Source organism: Enoplosus armatus, chromosome 16 (genome assembly GCF_043641665.1).
Source record: "Enoplosus armatus isolate fEnoArm2 chromosome 16, fEnoArm2.hap1, whole genome shotgun sequence".
Lineage (NCBI taxonomy): Eukaryota > Metazoa > Chordata > Actinopteri > Centrarchiformes > Enoplosidae > Enoplosus > Enoplosus armatus.
The window spans coordinates 20104546-20123507 of NC_092195.1; the positions used below are offsets into that span (position 1 = coordinate 20104546).

Sequence of the window (18962 nt, forward strand, 5' to 3'; positions counted from 1 at the left end):
AACATTTGTAATTGCCTCCCAAAAGTAGCACTTTTCTCCCAAAATAATTGTGGATTCTGCAAAAGGCCCCCCCCTTTTTTTTTTATATAAAGAAGCTACTTCAGAATCAAAATGTATTTGCTTGCAATAATCAGAAAAACTGCAAAATCTTGGAGGGACTGAGTTTGATGTGGAGAGGCTAACAATACTATCATGCAAATAAATAATCAAGGAACTGTTTTAAAACTGTGATGCCTGTGTTTTTATTTTTGACATGGAACTGAACTGACCTACAAAGGTCACCTATGATTAACTTTATATAACTTTATCTTATATTTGTATGTCAGGCTTTGCATGGATTGCTTTCAATATGCACCATTCTCTGTTTAACAACAGACCATTAGAGGTTTATAGGGCAAGGTTTCTTTTAGCAAACAGGGTCATTTAGTAAGTATTGCAATGTTTAAAGTTCTCTATCTGCTATGCCCCATTGTCTTTAGTCACTGTTACTGCAGGCTGTCAAGCTTTAAATTTAGGGCCAGCTGTTACTCTATATTCTGAGACTTCTCAGACCTCAATCAGAACCTCAGTCCTTGATTAGGTTTCATTGTTGTATTAAGTGTCACAGAGATGATCTGTTAGGGTCAGAGCAAAGGTTTGGTTCATTTTAAGACAAGGGGAAACACTGTTCAGGTTACAGAATATGGTTGATGACAACAGTCACTGGCAGATGTTATTGGTTTATCTGGTTTGGTAGCTAATTAACATTCATTCCAGGAGTTTAATAATGACAAATAACCCAAGAGTGTTGAATATGCATTGAATACATGGCACCATGCTAACTCTAACTCTGTGTTGTAATGATGCAAAACAAGTCAGCATCCTCATTTGATATTGAGACATGGAAAGGAGAGAGCCCTAGTTTTATATTATGGTCTCTTCATACTGCTGTGCAGTGCGTCCCCTCGCCTCTGCTGTTTGCCTTTGAGAAACTTTGTACATATAGACGTTTTTGTTACAATTGAAAAGTGCATTGTTTTCTTTCATTATATTAGTCTTTTAGATGACCATAGCTATAGTTTACAGGAAAAGAAATATTTACAATCCATATATTATTATTTGAACATATAATGCCTTTTGAGGTGTAGAGTATAAAACAAAAAATGTGTTTTATAAACAACAATTAATTATAATGTGCATTTTTCTGATAAAGTTCTTCATAAATTCTTCATTCTTGCAGCAGTCTTCAGTCTTTAGTGTAGAAGACAATCTACTGGCCAAAGCAACAGCGCCGCTGAAGTTCTGACTGATGACACTCTCAGCCAATCAGAGCACAGCGTAATTATACCTCTCTCCATATCCCGCCTCCCTGAGGTATTTCTCGATGTCCAGTGGTTCAGGCACTCTGAGAGCTGTCCTCCCATTGGCTGATTGCTCTCCCGCCTGAAGTTTTCTAATAAGCTCCGACATTGAGAAACGTTGCTGGGCGCTCCAGTGGCAGCAGGACCTGATGATGGAGTACCTGCGGACCAGAGTGCAACACTGTAAACCCCAGCGGATAACATATATATATTATCTTACCTTTTGTAGAAACATAGTTAGTAGGTTATTACAACATTTTACTGATGTGTTATTCTTCATGAGCGGTGATGTTTGCCGTTTGAACTAAGTTAGCTTCCAACTGTTAACCGTCACCGTTATCCGCCGTTAGTTTATCTTGCTAAGTAACGCTACAACGTCAACTTTATTTATTTGACAAATAAGTGCGATTTGGTTGAAAGGGGAGTTATATTTAGAGCATATTATTTGTAATTTGCCTTGGCTAAAGTTCAACGACAACGAAACAAGTAGCTCAAGCATTATGCTAGGTTACTAGCTAACTAGCTTAGCTAGTTTGCTAGCTAACTAGTCTTCCTAAATGAATTTCACACGTGAGGCATTATCAATGGTGGGAAATCAAAACTTTCACAGCATGGTGTGAGCCAGTGGTGAGGTTTCATCATCATTTGTGGCTGATAAAGACCCTTACACATTGGAGTATTATAAAAACAGTTTTCTGCTGTGTGTCTTACAGTGAGTTGGAGCAGGTGGCTGGCCGTTTGAGATGCTTTCCTCTTTGTAGATACTGCAGAAGTTCAGTCGCCATGAGCTGAGCAAACGGTGGGTCACCTGTATACACGGGAGTATTATATATTAGATTAGAGTCCAAGCATCCACCACAGCGGCTCTTAGTGTACTGTGTATTATCTCCCAAAGGGAGTTCATATTTATTCTCTGCTGACAATTATAATCAACATTCTGACATTTTACTCAGATGTAGTCTAATTCTATGATTCATTAAATAAGGAACGTCTTTTGGAGATATGTCAGGTATGAATTTCGAAACACCCACCCAATGTGACCATTTCATAGAGCAGGATACCAAAGGACCATCTGTCAAAAAAAGAGTTGGGGAATGGCAATATGTCAATAAAGGGAATAGGATTTTGGTTTCAGATTAAGTGTATACTGTACTGTACATACTTTACAAAGAAATGCATACTTTATATCCCCTGTTAAATGCCAATATTAAGTAGAGACACTGGAAGCAATACTTGCATGCATTTTCAAACACAGAAATTGTTAATTAGTTAAATGTGAAGTGGCTGATTAAAACATCAAAGGATTATAATCTTTGTGTTTTTTCTTTTTTATCACATATAAAAGCTGATCTCATGTTGGTGGTGAAATGTACAATTCATTACAAACATTAATTCAAATAGATAAGCCATTCAGCATCCTGAGATTAACTGGGATAATAATCAAGCTTTAATAACTGTTTTATATTCAGTCATCTTCTTTGCATTTTTTAATATTCTCACAGAGTGCTTGGACACTCACACATCACTGCTCTGACTGACGTCTCCTCGACCCAGAACTTCAGGTGCCTGCCACTTCTTCATCTGCATGTCCTCTACTTCCTCCAGTGAATCGGCCTGTATTCTCCTGCTGTAGGCCGGGCCCAATCCCCACAGCTTCGCTGTCAGATCTCCACCAACCAGAACGCTGCGAGCTCCCACGTTGCCATGGATGCAGCGCTGACTGTGCAGGTACTCCTTGAATATGTTCAGATAAAGACAGGGTAATAAGAGGGATGCCGGAAATGCAGACTTTTAGGACTTAGCTGTGGAGTAGTCGAAAAATTCAGCACTACAAGGATGCTTCAAAAAAAACAATACGAACATCAACCAGACGTTGACATTTATAATGTTAAAACTCAATTCACACTTCTGCAGAATTCACATTGTATTTTGTTTAACCTGATAGCACAACACCATAAGCATAACCTGATGAGTGAAGGTACTGTTCAGACTGTTTTTGCTCTATAATTAGGGGAAAACTGAGAGATGGACAGAAATAAAAAAGAGAGACTTTTGCTTGCCACCAAATAAATTAGGATATAGGCAGACTGGGAGATAAGCAAGGAGACATAATGAGGTCTCTCTCCCACAAAATTCCCACAAATACAGCATATTGGTCCACAAAGCAGTGAGAAAGACTGGTGGACAGATACAAGGACAGACAGACAGCAGTTTAACCAACCAGAGCAGAGGCCACTTGTCCTGCCATGGTGAAGATCCTCTTCTCCGTCATGTCACATGAAGACTCTGAGTTATTCTTCAGTGAGAGGAGGAGGAGAAGGAAGAGAAGGGAAAACATATTCATATTTTTGTCAGTCTTGTTACGGTTTGATTGTAGCCTTTACCAGACCTGTCTTTTCATGTTATGTAATATAACTGTCTGTATTCATAATCAGCTACTACACCGAACCATATGTGTGTCAGGCTCGTAGGCCTGTGTCTGAGAAGTAGGTGAACATAATGTACCTGCCACTGTCAAGTAACTATGGATACTGGTGTCTTTCTTTCAGCAGTAGGACATATTGCCCCAAAAGGCAAAGAGCTGTCATTCGTTTAACCACACTATATTTTAAAAGTCACAATGTTAACAATCATGGTCAGGGTTTAGAGAAAACCAAATAATTGTCCTACTATTTAAACTCTGTCGAACAGCATAGAGTCCACCTCTGTGCCATTGATTTTGGAGGATAACAAATTTACTTAACATGTTTCTTTTCCAATTTGAGGGTTTTAAATTGCTTTAGGGCTTGGTTTTACAGACATTTCAAAGTGTCTTTAAAATGAACACATACCTTTTGGTTTGTAAACCTGTCTCTGAAAGTCAGAATAATCTTTCTTCGTTTCGGTAACTAATAGATTACTGTACCTGTCGACATCTCCACAGGAACCCCAACAGGTCTCTGTGCTGCAGCTCCTCCACAACCATCATTAGGGGCAACTGCACTGAAACCACTCCCAGCAAAGCAGGTAGGAAGGGGTGCGGCCCCAGTCCTGACACGAAGGAAGCAAAACCCAAAAAATGCTGCTTCTCTCTGCTGTTTGCTGTTTCTGGGGAAGAGGTCAGATAAAAGAATAACATTTTTACTTTTATTTAACCAGGGAAGTTCCACTGAGAAGCAGTGTCCTCTTTTTCAAGACACCTCGCTTCACATTTACACAGTTACTGTACTGCACGTTTAGCTTTATTTTCATAAGGATTTTATATCAAGTAAATAGTGACAAATAATAAGGCTTCTGTGCCATTAACTGTTCATAGTATTTGAACGTGGAACATCACTGAAAAGGCCCTCCATTTGAGACTGTTGAAGCTCTGATATGAAGCCAAGCCAAGAAAGCAAAACAAAACATTTCTCTGCACTTCTTCAGTGGACATGCAATACGCAGTTGGACCTCTGTGTCTTGGCTTTGTACAGCTCACTTTACCTTTCAGCACTCTCAGGGTGACATCCCTGTTGTCCATGTGGGCTCTGAAGAGTCTGACTGTGTCATCAGGCTTGATGGAGAAGGACAGTGGCAGGGCAGTGACCTGGCTGAAGGCTCCATGATGCCTGTCTGTGGACATCTGTGGTACTGCAGCCAGAGTTGGCCTGACACTCTGCTGAACTTGTTGAACTGACATTGGCAGCTCTTCATGTTCCAGTGGGTTTAGCCCTGGGGGTGCTATTGAGAGAGAGAGAGAGAGAGAGATAGAAACAGAGCAGAACAATACATCTGTATGTTTAGTTCTTTGGAAAATTGAGTTACAATGAAAAACATTACAACTATAAGATGAAAACTAGACACAGAGACTTATACATTCTTGCTCACCATCAATGCCCTGTAGGTGATGTCTGTGGCTGTGCCTTTGTGAGTGTCTGTGTGATGAGCTGTGGTAGTGTTGAGGGGCTGTGGTCCGTTTCCGCTTCCGTTCAGGACAATAACTCATTAAGCACATCGCCAGTAAGGTGGCCAGGGTGGCCAGGAGGAGCAGCGTAGGGACGATGATCACCGCCTGCTCGTACTCTGTTATGACTGAGAGTCAGAGAGAAGTTCATGTGTAAATGTCAAGTCAAGAGGAGGCAATGCGTGTTCAAGACTGCAGAGTATTAGGTCATTTGTGTGCAAAGTGACAAGTTGGTCTGATTAGGAAAACTGCCACACAGCAGGGAATGTCCTAACCACCTGTTTCTTCTACTTAAGTTAGGACAGTACAGAGATGCTCCTCCAGTCTTCAACCCTCTTGTGAATTGTGTTCATGTATTTGTGTCTCAGAGGGATGTTCAAATATAGAAATTTCTAAAAACACGTGAGCATGAGGTTGTGCAGGTTTGGTTTCAGTGTTCTGGTTAGACAGGATAAATACATTAACTGTTAGAAAGGTTGCATCTCTCAAGTGTTGACAGCATGTTCTGTTGTAACATTACATCATCCTCCATTTACAACAGTGTTGATATGTTGATATATAGCTGTAAATGACACTGTTATTTAGCAAAGCATGTTACTACATGTCAGCAACTATCAATACCTTCACTCTGTATTTTTAAAGGTCTGTTTATTGCAAAGCTAGACAAAGAAAATAATTTTAACTTTTAAGTCAGATTCATTTCATTATCATCCAGATATGTCAGCACTTAAATGAGCAGGTTCCAGTCAAAAACTGGAGAACTGCAGGAATTCACACTGTCTATCTAGTTATAGCCTCGTCATATATTTGGACTCACAGCTACCTCTTGAATCATGTTATTTTATTTCATGTGGACATCATGCTGGTGCTTGTCATTTTCATAGTTCATAGCATTGCTTACTACCTCTGCCTTACTTGGCTGATATTGAAACAACTTTTGTCCTGCTGCATTGTCGACATAACGCAATTAGGCTGTAATTGGACAGTAAGACCTGCCCGGATGTGCTAGGATGACTCATGCATTGACATTCAGAGAATAAAGATTCAGACAGTGCTGATTGACTACATTCATTTCCCTGTTGAGCCACTGAACCACTTTTTTGATAGCAGTGCTGGAGAGTTTCCACACAACTGAAACTGGTTTATTGGCACATTATTAAGCAGGAAATAATATAAATAAGATAATTTATATATTAATATAATAATATAAAATATTTTCCTGATAACACAAGGTTTTGCCCATTATTAAATTACATTCATTTTAACTCCTTCACTTCACAGTATTTATTTTATTATTTTTATTGCTTTCATTTATATCTTTCATTGTATCATTTATAATTGTGTCTATCCTCCATTGACCCTTCACTGACAACCCTTTTACTACCATGCTCTGCGTCGACCAACAGACCCTTATATAACATTACTAACTAACAATGCATATTAGCTGTTGCAGTAGCTGTCAAATCCATCATCTTACACACCTCCTGTTGTTAAAATCCTGATGTGAATCCAGTGTTGTTAGAAAGAAGAAACTGGAATGTAAAGCCACTGGTTTGAGTAAACATGTTCTGGTTGTGGTACATTCTTAGGTGTGGTGGGGATTTTGCAGAATATCATAAATCATTTCATGTCATTCTCATTAAGGACTTGAACACACCTCTCCTCCAAAACGACTAATGTCCAACATTGTAGTCATGTTTGTTGACCTAACACCTCGTTTTATTTCTTACATTTTTCTGCTATGTGTGTGTACAAACACACAGAACTGAACTGTTCTATAACAATATTGTGAGTGATTATGACTAAAGATTTGACATTTTTGTAGGCGCATGACCTCAGCAAAAGCATTCACTGTTTATAAACTAGGTTTGTAGCCAAAATTAGGTAGCTGCTGGTATTTACTTCAGGGAACTGAAAAATTATGATAGATAGAAAACCTTTCAAAAAAATTGAAATGGAAAACTCTGGCAGCTGGCTGATGTGAGGCTGGCAATAATAGAGGAAGCAAAATATAACAGATAAAGGAAGGAATCTGTTATAGTGAAAGAGTAAAAGGCCAAAAGGATAAAGTAGAAGGAAAAGTGGAGGATAGAGATGGTAGAGGAAGCAACAGAGACTGTGAAAAGAGAGACAGAAGTGGCAAAATATATAGTATAGACTGTCCATGTGAAGTATTAGGCTGAGCCTGTATTTTCCCATTAATTTCCCCAGAGCTGTTGTAAAGGTAGATCTAACATGAGCTGCCAAATACTGAAATATAACATGAGAGGAGACGAGTTGAGGAGGAAGGATAGGAAGGGAGATGATGATGATGAGAAAGAGACGGATGAAGAGTGGCAGTTGAGTTCCTTACTGCAGAGGTTGTCGTCGGGTGCACACAGATTATCGGCCGTGGAGTTGGATGACATGCTGGAGAAGATAGATCGACATTACTATCAGCTGGAGGAAGAGATCAACATTACCTCTGCTCAGCAGCCAGCCTAAATCCCCTAAGCTGATATGCCTCTCTCATAACTCTGTATGCAGTAGTAGCTGGTTCAGAGTTTGTGCTTTAAGAGCCACCAGTGAAGTTCCAGTAAACAGCAGAGCACACACCCAGAAGGATGTCGATTAGTGGTCAACTTTTAGAAAATACTGTAAATATTTACTGTGGTCTTTTTTTTATCTATACTTGCATAGCAAATATAAAATGACCTTTTTTATCTTGACTCGCACGGCAAATATAAAAAGGAGTGCTCTGTGAGTTGTTTTCTATGTGTGTAGTTAACCAGCTATCACTTACATACTGTAGATAACAGAGGAGCAGAGATCAGCATTACCATCGCTCAGCTGGGATCCAAAATCCATAAAAACCTTGAAAGGATAACCTGGCATTCAGCAGCCCATTAAACTTCTCAAATCACACAGATGATATACCCAACAGAGTGTATCTTAACATTTCCTTAGAACTGTTATTTCAAATCCTCACATCAGTAGTTTTCTTTTCACCATGCAGTATAAATGACCCCCTTAATATAACGAGTAGCTGATCAGTTTGTTTGTCAGTAAAATGTTCTAGTTGTGAGCTTCAGAGAGTCTGGGATCCTCTCTTCATTATTTGTCCTAATTCAAAAAAGGTATTTTTAAAATATGAATGATCAGCGTGAGCCTATCATCCTGCTAAATTGTCTTTTCAACTAGTGTCACCATGTAATTCTTCTATTGCATGTACAATTGGTAGTGATGTGTGTAACAAAAAGGAAATACTTTTTTCTTTTGTTGACATGGTCACATTTTAGAAACTTCTCTACGAAGGAAAACCCTGTGAAACTCATGTTGTCTATATTTTAACCTCACTAATCCTTATATAAGCAGTTTTCGCTAACTTGACCAACAAATGACAATATTAAAGACAGACAGTAACTGTGAAGCAAACTCAGTGGCAGAACACAATAATACCAAGGGAAGTGAAATACATAAAAACATAAATTGGAAGTTACAGGGGAAGTGAGTGTGTGTACTGAATGAGAGGGTTTCTGTTTGTCTGCTTGTATGCAAATTTCCCCTGAACACATTTGATCCTGTATATTTGATCTTGTTCCCCAGGACTTTTCAAATAACCATATTTTACACCTTTAATGAATCACATATTCAAAAAATTAAGGACACCCATTTAGGTTTGAGGGTTACACTACTTCCTGTCCATCTAATTTCTTTAACAAATGTACCCCAGAGGGAGGTTTCTCTGTCGCCACGGCAGAATCAAAACATGGCTTGTCAGAGATTCAGGTGTTCACATCAGTATTTGTTCTTTACAGGTAGCCTCCCCCCTAACCTTTGGTAGTCCTAATACACAGTTGATGAAGAAATAGAAATGAGGTCAAGCTAACAGATAATCAACCAGTGTTAGAAATTAATAAATGTTATCAACCTGGGCAAATATCAAAGTGCTCTGTGACATTAAGAAAGAAAACACAGAGACAGACATACTAAAACCTGTTTGCTCTCTTGTAAAATCTATTTATAAATTTATAATCCAATTGTGTTGTGGTGATGTACTGGTATTATTAGCATCAGAGTGAAGATGTACATTACAGCACAGGTACCAAGTGTGTTAATAATGCAGCGTCATCCTCACCTGACAGAGCATGGCAACTCATACATACGCACACCCTTACAAAGTCACACGGGTACGTAATAAGCATTTTTGAAGACAAAACACTGAGACTGTCCTCTACCCTTTAGAAAGGCTGGATGTCACTGAACCAGTTTGTCTGCATTGTTGTCTCCCATTCACATTCACAATAACTCCTGCATCAACACATACCTGTATGCTCAACAAAAGACTAACACACACACACACACCACGAGAACAGACACTGAAATATGCTGTTAAAGACACACAGACATATGTGTTTAAATGCACACACAAACAAAAAGGTGTCAGAACACAGTTTCATTAAATGTGTCACATAAGATCATACCAGAAATGTGAAAGTTATATAGTGATATCATCTACTCACACATACAAAATGTGTATTTCTTTCACACAAAATAATGCACACATACAGCACTTGTGGACACAAGAGAGAGTATATTACAGTACACAGACTACTGTATGTGTGAATAGGAGACCCACGTTTGAATGAACACATGTTGTGATGTAACATTTCAGTAGAAATGTGGAGTTTCAATCACACAGTTTTTAATTTCAGTTTTTTTTCCATCTTACCTGGCCAGGTCTGTGGGACTGTTCAGGTGTCAAACTGCTCCTCGTGTTCAAAACATGTAGTTTGCTGTCCCTCCAAGCCACATAAGTGTCAAGTTATGAGACAAATTCAAGTCCACCTTCTCAGTTTGCATGTTTTTGTAGTCGGTCGGCAGTATATAGTGATATCCACAGGCAGACACATTCCCATTGAAGATATCGGTGATGTTTCTATTTTGCTGTCACCAGCACGGTGTGTTCTCACTTGTCTTTCCTCACGTCGCTCTCTCTCTCTCTCTCTCTCTCTCTCTCTCTCTCTCTCAGGTCGGCCACACCCACCACACCAACACTTTTTCCTTGTCACCTTATCACCTGCACACACCTTGCAGTCAATATTCTATTATCTGTGTGCATGTATTTGTGTGTCACTGTTAGTGTGTGTTTGTGTGTGTCGAGTTTCCAGACAGCTGGCTGTATTTGTCAACTTGACAAACTTAGGGTCACGAGGTGGGGGACATGATGTCACCCATGATGCGTTTAATGTTGTATCTTGTAATGGCTGAAGAACCTCGATCCAAACAAAGGAATGCACTGTAATGTAGCGTATAGAATTGGCTGAAACAGCTCAGGAATGGAAACAGCTGTGTTCTCGTGTTTGCTTTGCCCCTGGAAACTTAGAAAGAAGAATCCCCTGGGGTAACAAAGGGGAAAATGTTAAGGAAATTGTCTTGATATTATTAGACTTGTCTGCTTACTCTTATTCTGTATTCTCAGTGTTAACAAATTTTCACACATTGTCCTAAATGTGTGGCCTAGAGTTTGAAGTTTACGTGCGTCTGCTTTAATCAAACGATTAAAATAATGACCTCTGTGATCACAGACTTGGCCTCATCTCTGTCCCTCAGACACACTGTAATTCACTAAAGACTAAAAGAGAGTTTTTTAAACGTTATTAGGAAGTGGTTAAGGAAGCTGCTATTTTATTGAAACAGTAGCAACAGTTTTCAGTGGTTTATTTACCCTGTTCATGCTGGCAAGATGTTAAAAAAACCCGACTCCAATGCACTTATCACTTTTATTTGAGCTGAAAGGTGTGTGTGTGTGTGTGTGTGTGTGTGTGTGTGTGTGTGTGTGTGTGTGTGTGTGTGTGCGTGTGTGTGTGTGTTTCTGGTCAGTACTGATGGTAAATAATCATGACTTTTCACCTGCTGGGTCACCTCCACCTTCTTCCCTTAAGTCAAGCTGCTGTGCTGACACACCCACAGACACTGAAAGCACTTTGGTCAGGTTTCAACATAGCCACCATATTGATCCTCGTCCAGCTAGAACTAAATGTTTTCACTAGATTAATGGAGCTTTTGTGTGAAACGTCACTGAAGTGACCTTGAGGTTACCTGTATAATCATCCTACAAAGACCACAGATTTCAATGTCACAGCAGCCAGTTCTGGTTTGTTGCCATTTGTAATATTAAATGTTCCTTTAGGAAGCCACTGCAACTACAGTGGTTGCTCTGGTTCGAAACATTCTTGATCCTCTCACTGTATTGTTGTGTGAACTCCTTCTCTTCCAGGAGATTCAGGCTCTCCCCTTCTCTCCCTAGTTTGCATGTTATCATGGCTCTCTCTCCCTCTCTGTGTGAATGTCCCACATACACCCATGAGTCAGTGACAGTTAAAATAATTAGCATAAACGTTAACCATTTGCATGAGCAGTCAATACTGACTAGAGAGCGGGGCAAGGAGTGGCCGAGCAAATCAATGCGCTGCATGCAACTCTAATGTGAAATAAAATTTTACCCTTTTTAAATATTTAAAAAAAGAAAATCAACATGTGGTAGTCAGTATTTATATTGTGGCTGGCCGACACAAATATATCAATGTATGGGAAACACTGATGGCGCTGGGTCGCCTGTATGAAAACTAGGAATTCTTTTAGTAGAAATGGTATTTTCTGACAGGGACACTGTGTTAACTGTACACTGCCATGTGTTTCCTCTGATAAGCTCAAAGTCACCAGTGTTTTCACCTGCTAGCAGGAGCTTCTCTGAAAGGGAATAAAACACACAGAGGTTTACGCTGCTCCTCAAATCCCACCCCTTTCCACACAGGTGCTCTGACCAGCCAGTAGGAGTTGCTAGTGCAACAACAAAGAAATTATACCTTAGTGGCTTCCCATAAGCAAACAGTGTAGTTGTGTTTGTTGCAGGTCCTGGACAAGCCAGAAGCTGTGCTGCCGTGGATTGATCCAGGTCTTTACAGCAGTGACCACCCGGCCGCCCCATGTCTCTAAATGTTGAACAATAAGTGTTTGGTAGAGTATTTTGAGTCACTTTGAACTTTCTGGCATTTAGTCTTTCTTGTTGACTGCTGACTTAACTTCATAGGGGTGGGCAGTTAGCTTGGAGCCATGGGGGGGGGGGGGTAACCCCAGCTGGATCTAGTTTACACCATGTCAGTATATGTGTGAGAGTGTGTGTGTGTGTTTGTGTGGGTATCCATGCATGTGTATGTCTATCCCTGTGTGCCAATGTAGCATTTGTGTGTGTGTGTGTGTGTGTGTGCGTGTGTGTGTGTGCGAGCGTTCTGGCTGGGCGTCCAGCGCAGTCCTGGTAATGCTGAGGCAGACGGTGAGCGGGTGGGTTTATTTTTGGGTCAGTGACAGTGTGTCAATGGCCGCAGATGCGTCGGAAAGGAAGGCTCTGAGATACAAGCAAACCCTGGTCAGTGTCTCTCTCGTTCCTCTTATTCTTTCTCTATCTGTTGTGCCTTCTGTCTTTCTGTGTCCATCTGTCCCTCTCTCTCTACGTCAGCCGGTCTCTGTCACGGTTATTTCTCTTTGTTGTGTTTCTGCAGTTTCTTTCCCTCAATCACTCATGTCATTCTTGCATGACGCACCTGTATTGGCAGTGCAAACTACATGTGCATGGATGGAGCCTGTTTATCTTATTGTGTGTGTGTGCCTGTGAATGAGCCACATACTGTGTGTGTGTGTGTGTGTGTGTGTGTGTGTGTGTGAGAGAGAGAGTGAGTTCTAGACATGGTGAAGACCAATTAGCTGATGTATAACAACAGGGTCACGCACATGGTCACGTAACAGGTGCTTAGACACTGTGCACCTCCTTCACCCCTGATCTTGGCATGCACACTCACACATGCACATACACACTTTGACGCTGTCTTGCTGTTTCCCCTCTTTCTCTAGTGGCCACCTGTTTGCTTCCCTTTCTGCGCCTCGTTTCTTAAGCCCTGGTTGGTCTTAACACATGTAGGAAGGACCTCTGTGATATGAGTAACACAGTATGTTTGTATGTGTGAAAGTGTAAGTACAGTACATGTGTCCTTGTATGTCCATCTGTGTCCATCTGCTGAATGTGTGCATTGTGTGTGCTGGGTGCTTGTCCATGTGTGTTCCAAAGAGAGGAAACCTGATCATGCATTTGCAGTGGTGTTAATCTTCACCATTCATGTGGTTACATGTATGTTTTGGGACAAGGCGGTGTGAAGGGTGTCTCAGAACATCTGGAGGATTTTCATCATGGCTTTTGGGTGTTCTGTCATATAACCCTGAATGTTCTCAGAGTTGTTTTGGGATGTACATTGAGAGACCCAAAAAATAGCTTGTTACGTTTAATAACTTGTAGGTTGTGATGCAATGTGATACATTAGCCCTGAAATAATTCCTTATTATGAGTACACCGTTTACATTAAACAGGGTCCTCTGGTGCCGAGCACAAAATATTTTGACACCAGATTTTGTTCTGTTTTTTATTTAATCCAGGATGAATACTAATTTGGTCTATTGGGTAATTGTTTTGTTTTTAATATTCATAATCATTGGTCAAGGGTACTTTACTTAAGTCTTTATATCTTCACACAATTTATGTTTATGTGGTTAAAGACATACAATAATAGAGCTCAGTTGATATATGAGGAGGGAAGCCAAGGGGCTTATACAAAGTCCTCCCCAATGCAAAACAAAATCAATAAAGTGTAATCGTGAACATCAGAATCACAGATTACTTTGGACTCTTAAAAAACATTTGAGACCAGTTACAATTTCTGAATTGCTTTGACATATAATTGGACTATTTTTGTATGTTTGATATGAAGCTATGTAGCCTAATGTTGTTACATCTCTTACACTAAAAACTCTTGAATATTTGATCCTTCATTCAAGTAAAGTTTAGCATTTTGCAATCCTGCAAAGTTCATCTTAGAAATACAGAAATGATGCTTAAACCCTGAAACACTCAATTTGTTGAGAATGATGACTCATTCTGAAATAAAGGTGTATTCCACTGAAGAATCCTCGAAGACTACTCCATACAGCCGCAGAGCCTCTGCGGTGTTGATTGGCTGGTATGTGAGGGCTTGTGATTATGGTGACCTATAGGATTTAATGGTTGTTGAAACCCTATGCCTGTGGGTAGTCCAGGAAGTGCAAAGTCATCTAACCTGTGTGTGTGTGTGTGTGTGTGTGTGTGTGTGTGTGTGTGTGTGTGTGTGTGTGCGTGTGTGTGTGTGTGTGTGTGTGTGTGTGTGCGCTTTTGAAGGCTGAGGTAACCCTTATGTTTACGCTGTCAGTCATGGGAGCAGGGCCATTATTTTTTGTTTTATTTTTATTTATCCTTTATGTAACCAGGAAGGTCTCGTTGAGATATAAGATGTCTTCTTCCAGGGAGTCCTGGTCAAGACGGCAGCACAAGCAGTTTCACATAAAAAAAAAACACTTTCACATGTTAGAACAAACAATACATAAAAACAACACAAAAACAAATACTGAAAGAATAGAGACATACAGGCCTTACCAGCGATATCCATAACACATTCCACCTCAAGTCAAGGATTATGTAAAACAACAACATGTTTCCTTCAAGGCAGTTTGTTCAAAGAAGGGAGTGCTTCTAAGGTAATGTTATTTTGCGGCTTATTCTATGCCCATGGTGCATAAAAGGAGAAAGCAGTTTTGCCAAGCTCTGAGTATAAACAGGAGTGTCATGTCACATTTTTTGTTTTCTATTTTTTGGCATTTTTAGTGCATTGTGTGATCAGAATCCCCCCCTGCAATCTGCTACAAAGACAGGGCACATCACCGGGGAGTTGGCAGTCATGTGGAGAATGTATGGAGTTAAACCCTTCTCTATTTTAGAAGACCTTCATATGCATTAAGTTTGACTTCAGATGAAAGCTTATAACGGCATGCGCTCACATTCAGCGGTACACATGTAGCTCTGTACGGAGGTATGTGCACATCAGAGGGCCGACCAATGACGTTCAATGGAGCTCATTCTCACAATGTGATATGATTCAGTTTGGAAAAAACATCATCAGCATGTCACCATCACTGCTACATAAATATCTCTAAATGTCTCTCAAGAGGGGATCTAGCTGGTTGACATTTAGTCAATAGAATAACAAAACAGAAGCCAGGTTTCCATCCAAATGTTGTGCAAATTTTAACCAAAATTCAAAGAACATTAGCAAAAGCACTGCTGTTATGCAAATATTAGTAGTGGTTCATCAAGATAAAGACCTGGTGCCGCTGATTCTCCTGTTGGGTGCCATTAAACCATTGTAGAAGAAGAGGGAGGAACAACATGATGTGGTTAAAAGAGCGTCAGTCAAACCTCAAACGATGATTTATTCTCCAAGTCTGTTTCCACTGCACTTTGTCGCATTTTGTTTTTATTAATACACGCGTATACAAGCGTAAAGACATTTTTCCGATATTTCCAATTTTTTCCAATTTTCAAACGTGTATAAATACAGGTGGATGGAAACTCAATTACATTGTTTTGTTTGCTAGAAGTGTAACATATGTTGTCCTGCATGTGAAGGTTGAGCTACAATGGTCTTGACAGTTTTTAACACCAAAAGTAAAGAGCTCCTGATCTGCAGAAAATGTTAACAATTATTCCTCAATGCTATTCCCAAGAAAGAATGGTATATCTTATGCACACGTGTGTGTGTGTGTGTGTGTGTGTGTGTGTGTGTGTGTGTGTGTGTGTGTGTGTGTGTGTGTGTGTGTGGAAGAAGTAGCATAGAGCTAGAAATGAGAATTATGTAAAAAATATAAGGTATAAAAAATATATACATTTGCAGTATTTAAGTGAAAAATAAGAATATATAAAATAACAATGTATATGTATGTGTATATATATTTATTGCACAGATTATTGTAATTTTAAGTCAGTGTTCTCTACCTATATCTTTGTGAGAATTTAAGTTTGACTTGGTGCTTGTAATAATAATAATGATAATGACATTGCTTGCTTTAAGACATGCCCACAGGTTGATTTCTATATGTGTTTACTGATGTTGGTATTTAGCAGTTGGGATTTTTGTCAGTGTTTTATAACCAGAGCTTTATGAGTTCATCAAATAAGTTTTCAAATGGTGATGACATCAGCACCACAACGACTACCTGAACAATCTCGGTTCAGTCCGTATTTACCCGAAGTCTGTTGACCAGAGCTGGGTATCAAACCTCAATATTTTCTAAGTCAAGTCAATTTTATTTATATAGTCCAATACCACAAATTAAATTTGCCTGAAGGGGCTTCACCATCTGTACAGTATACGACACCCTCTATCCTTAGGCCCTGTCCATGAGCAAAGCACTGAGTCCTTCCATGGGGCATTGAGCTGTACCTGACCCTCCACTAGGTATAACGTATGAAATATTGGGAAACTCTGCTGTTTGGAGTAGTTTTATCAGTTTTTACTTCTTCTCCATAAGTCCTTGAGGGACTAAAAGACAACTGGAAGGGCAGAGAGAGAGACATAGGAGAAACACAGGAATATGATTAGGCATTGAAAGGTACGCTGATGGTGAGATAGAGGGAGAGAGGTGTGGGAAGTGTAATGAGGAATATTGGATCACACCGGTACTATATTTAGCCCAGAGTAGTGTTTCACCGGCAGGGAGAGAGAGGGGGGGGAAGAAAGAAAGGAAGGAGGGTAGGGGGCAATGAAGGAAGGAGGTACAGGAGTACGTGATTAGTGCAGAGTAGAGTTTCACTGGTCAAGAGGGAAAACAGGAAGGAGAGGTGGAACGAGGTAAAGAAGGAAAGGGGAGGATGGATTTCTTACAACATAACATACTCTGTGGTGGCCATGTTGGAGGTCGTCCTGTCCTGGGTTGCGTAGTAGTTAACAGCTGATCTCATTTTCAAACATATAACTGGGGTCTCTCAGCCAAATGTTCAATTCATGTGGTTTTGGAGAAATTATTATGTCGCCATTTCCATCATAGTGACATAGTGAGTTAACAATAATATCTGACTATATATTGTTTCACCTTAGCTAATGTTGCTATAGATTGCATTGTGCTTATTACAGAGGAACATTTTGCATAATATACTCTATATACTGATTAATGTTGATTAAACAACACACAAACAAATATTTAATAGTCTTGATTATTCTCAAAGTTGATAACAAACAATCATTGCTTTGGTGTGCGCATCCCTACTCCACCCCTAGCCTGTTATTTTGCTTTAACGCAGCCTGCAGGCTAGTTAACAAACCGGTTTATGAATATTACAAGTATAATTTGGTTTGTTTAGGCATGTAAACAAAGTGTCCTGTTTACTGCTGACTTATTAAACTGTGCACATGTTGTTTTCATTGAGTGAAAAACACCATAGATTCCTGTAGGAAAACTATAACATTAGACTACGCCAATACATATGCAAACAAGTAGTTATTATTCATCCTCTGTAAATGTACATCATATGTATGCAAGGTAAAAGTACATGCGTGACAAGGCTGTATACTGTATAGGGACTAGGGTTGAAGAAAATGTTTTTAATGTGTTGCAGAGCTTTAAAGATCAAAGCAAATCTCCTTTTAGTAACCTCAAAATTAGAACAATGTTGATTGTTCGACAATGATTGTTTTTTTCCTGGTTGTTCCATATTTGGCCTGTGTTGGTCAATTATCCAATGGACTAGAGTACGATGGAGTCAGCCCAGAGAGCAGAACTAGTGTTTAAGTTTATGATTAATTATGATTCTTCCCATGTTTGAACTGTAGTTCTAATTTCAGGTAGAAGGTGACAGCTCTAAAGACATCTAGTGACAGCAAGAGGAGTGGGCCAATTTGTATTGGCATGAGAGGCCTGTACACTTCTTTGTCTGCATGTTTGTTAAACAAAAAAGACATTTCTGTGTGAATGAAACATTTTCTTGAGTCTGAAGAAGAATCAGTGTGGTGTGGTTAGTTACTCAAGGTGTGAATCTGACAGTGTATCATGTGTCTGTCTGGCGTGACATTATGGTAAGGCGATAGTTGTCCCCTTTCCAGTGCATTTCTGTGTAATGTCCTTGTGGACATTAGCTTTCAGGACATCTCAGGAATAATCTATGATGAGAAAATCCTCACTTCTTAGAAAGCACGGAGCGCCCTTTTTGAAGTCATGTCTCACATAGAGATACTGTTGCTTAGATCAGCAGAAGAGTTTGTTGTGTGTTACATTTAACATTAAACACATGAGCACCACCTACCAAATCCAGGCATCTGTGGCTTCTATTGTTTGAGTCTGTGTTGTGTGTTGGTATTCAGTTACAGCACATTGTGTGTTATGCTGTTCAGGTTTCACTGTGCATTGACTGGCGTCTGTGCTCACACAGCATCGCCAGCACCTTATGCACACACATATGCGTGTGTCTAAATCCATCCATCCATCCATCACTGTCTGTCCATGAACCTGCTAAATTAGAAGGTGTTGAGCGCTTACTGCACGGGCGTCCAAAGTGTCAGCACGACTTACCAGCTTGTCAGTTCCTGGAGTTCTATTGTCTGCTGTTGATGTATCAAGAATATATATGAGCCCTATATGAGTCCAGTATTTGTGGCACAGTGCTGGAATATTAGACGACGCTTCAGTAGTGTATCAATAAATATTTTCTGATTAACTGTGATTCTGAGTAGTGGGAATGAAGAAAATGACTTAACGCTAACAAAAGTATAGCTAGCATATACTTTTATTGGCATTTATGGCTATAAAAT

At 39.8% G+C, this 18962-nt stretch overlaps 2 protein-coding genes across 3 annotated transcripts in view; one reads left to right on the plus strand and one right to left on the minus strand.

Annotated features, from left to right (window-relative positions):
* Positions 1–217: 217 nt before the first annotated feature.
* Positions 218–10183, minus strand: styk1a (serine/threonine/tyrosine kinase 1a). Of its 2 annotated transcripts, XM_070922000.1 has the most exons (10): positions 9974–10183; positions 7616–7671; positions 5187–5390; positions 4803–5039; positions 4246–4427; positions 3562–3636; positions 2860–3074; positions 2372–2412; positions 2052–2148; positions 218–1501 (listed from the first exon to the last, which is right to left on the minus strand). In XM_070922000.1, the coding sequence occupies exons 2-10, from the start codon at positions 7668–7670 to the stop codon at positions 1306–1308; spliced, it is 1302 nt and encodes a 433-aa protein (XP_070778101.1). In that variant the 5' UTR covers position 7671; positions 9974–10183; the 3' UTR covers positions 218–1305. The 2 variants fall into 2 exon arrangements, with proteins under 2 accessions (XP_070778101.1, XP_070778102.1); XM_070922001.1 differs by lacking the exon at positions 7616–7671.
* Positions 10184–12520: 2337 nt separating this feature from the next.
* Positions 12521–18962, plus strand: part of clcn1a (chloride channel, voltage-sensitive 1a) — a 30658-nt gene continuing 24216 nt past the window's right edge. Inside the window, exon 1 of the mRNA XM_070921399.1 lies at positions 12521–12670. Within this exon, the coding sequence (XP_070777500.1) occupies positions 12563–12670 (108 nt within the window). The 5' untranslated portion in view covers positions 12521–12562. The remainder of the gene's footprint in view (positions 12671–18962) is intronic.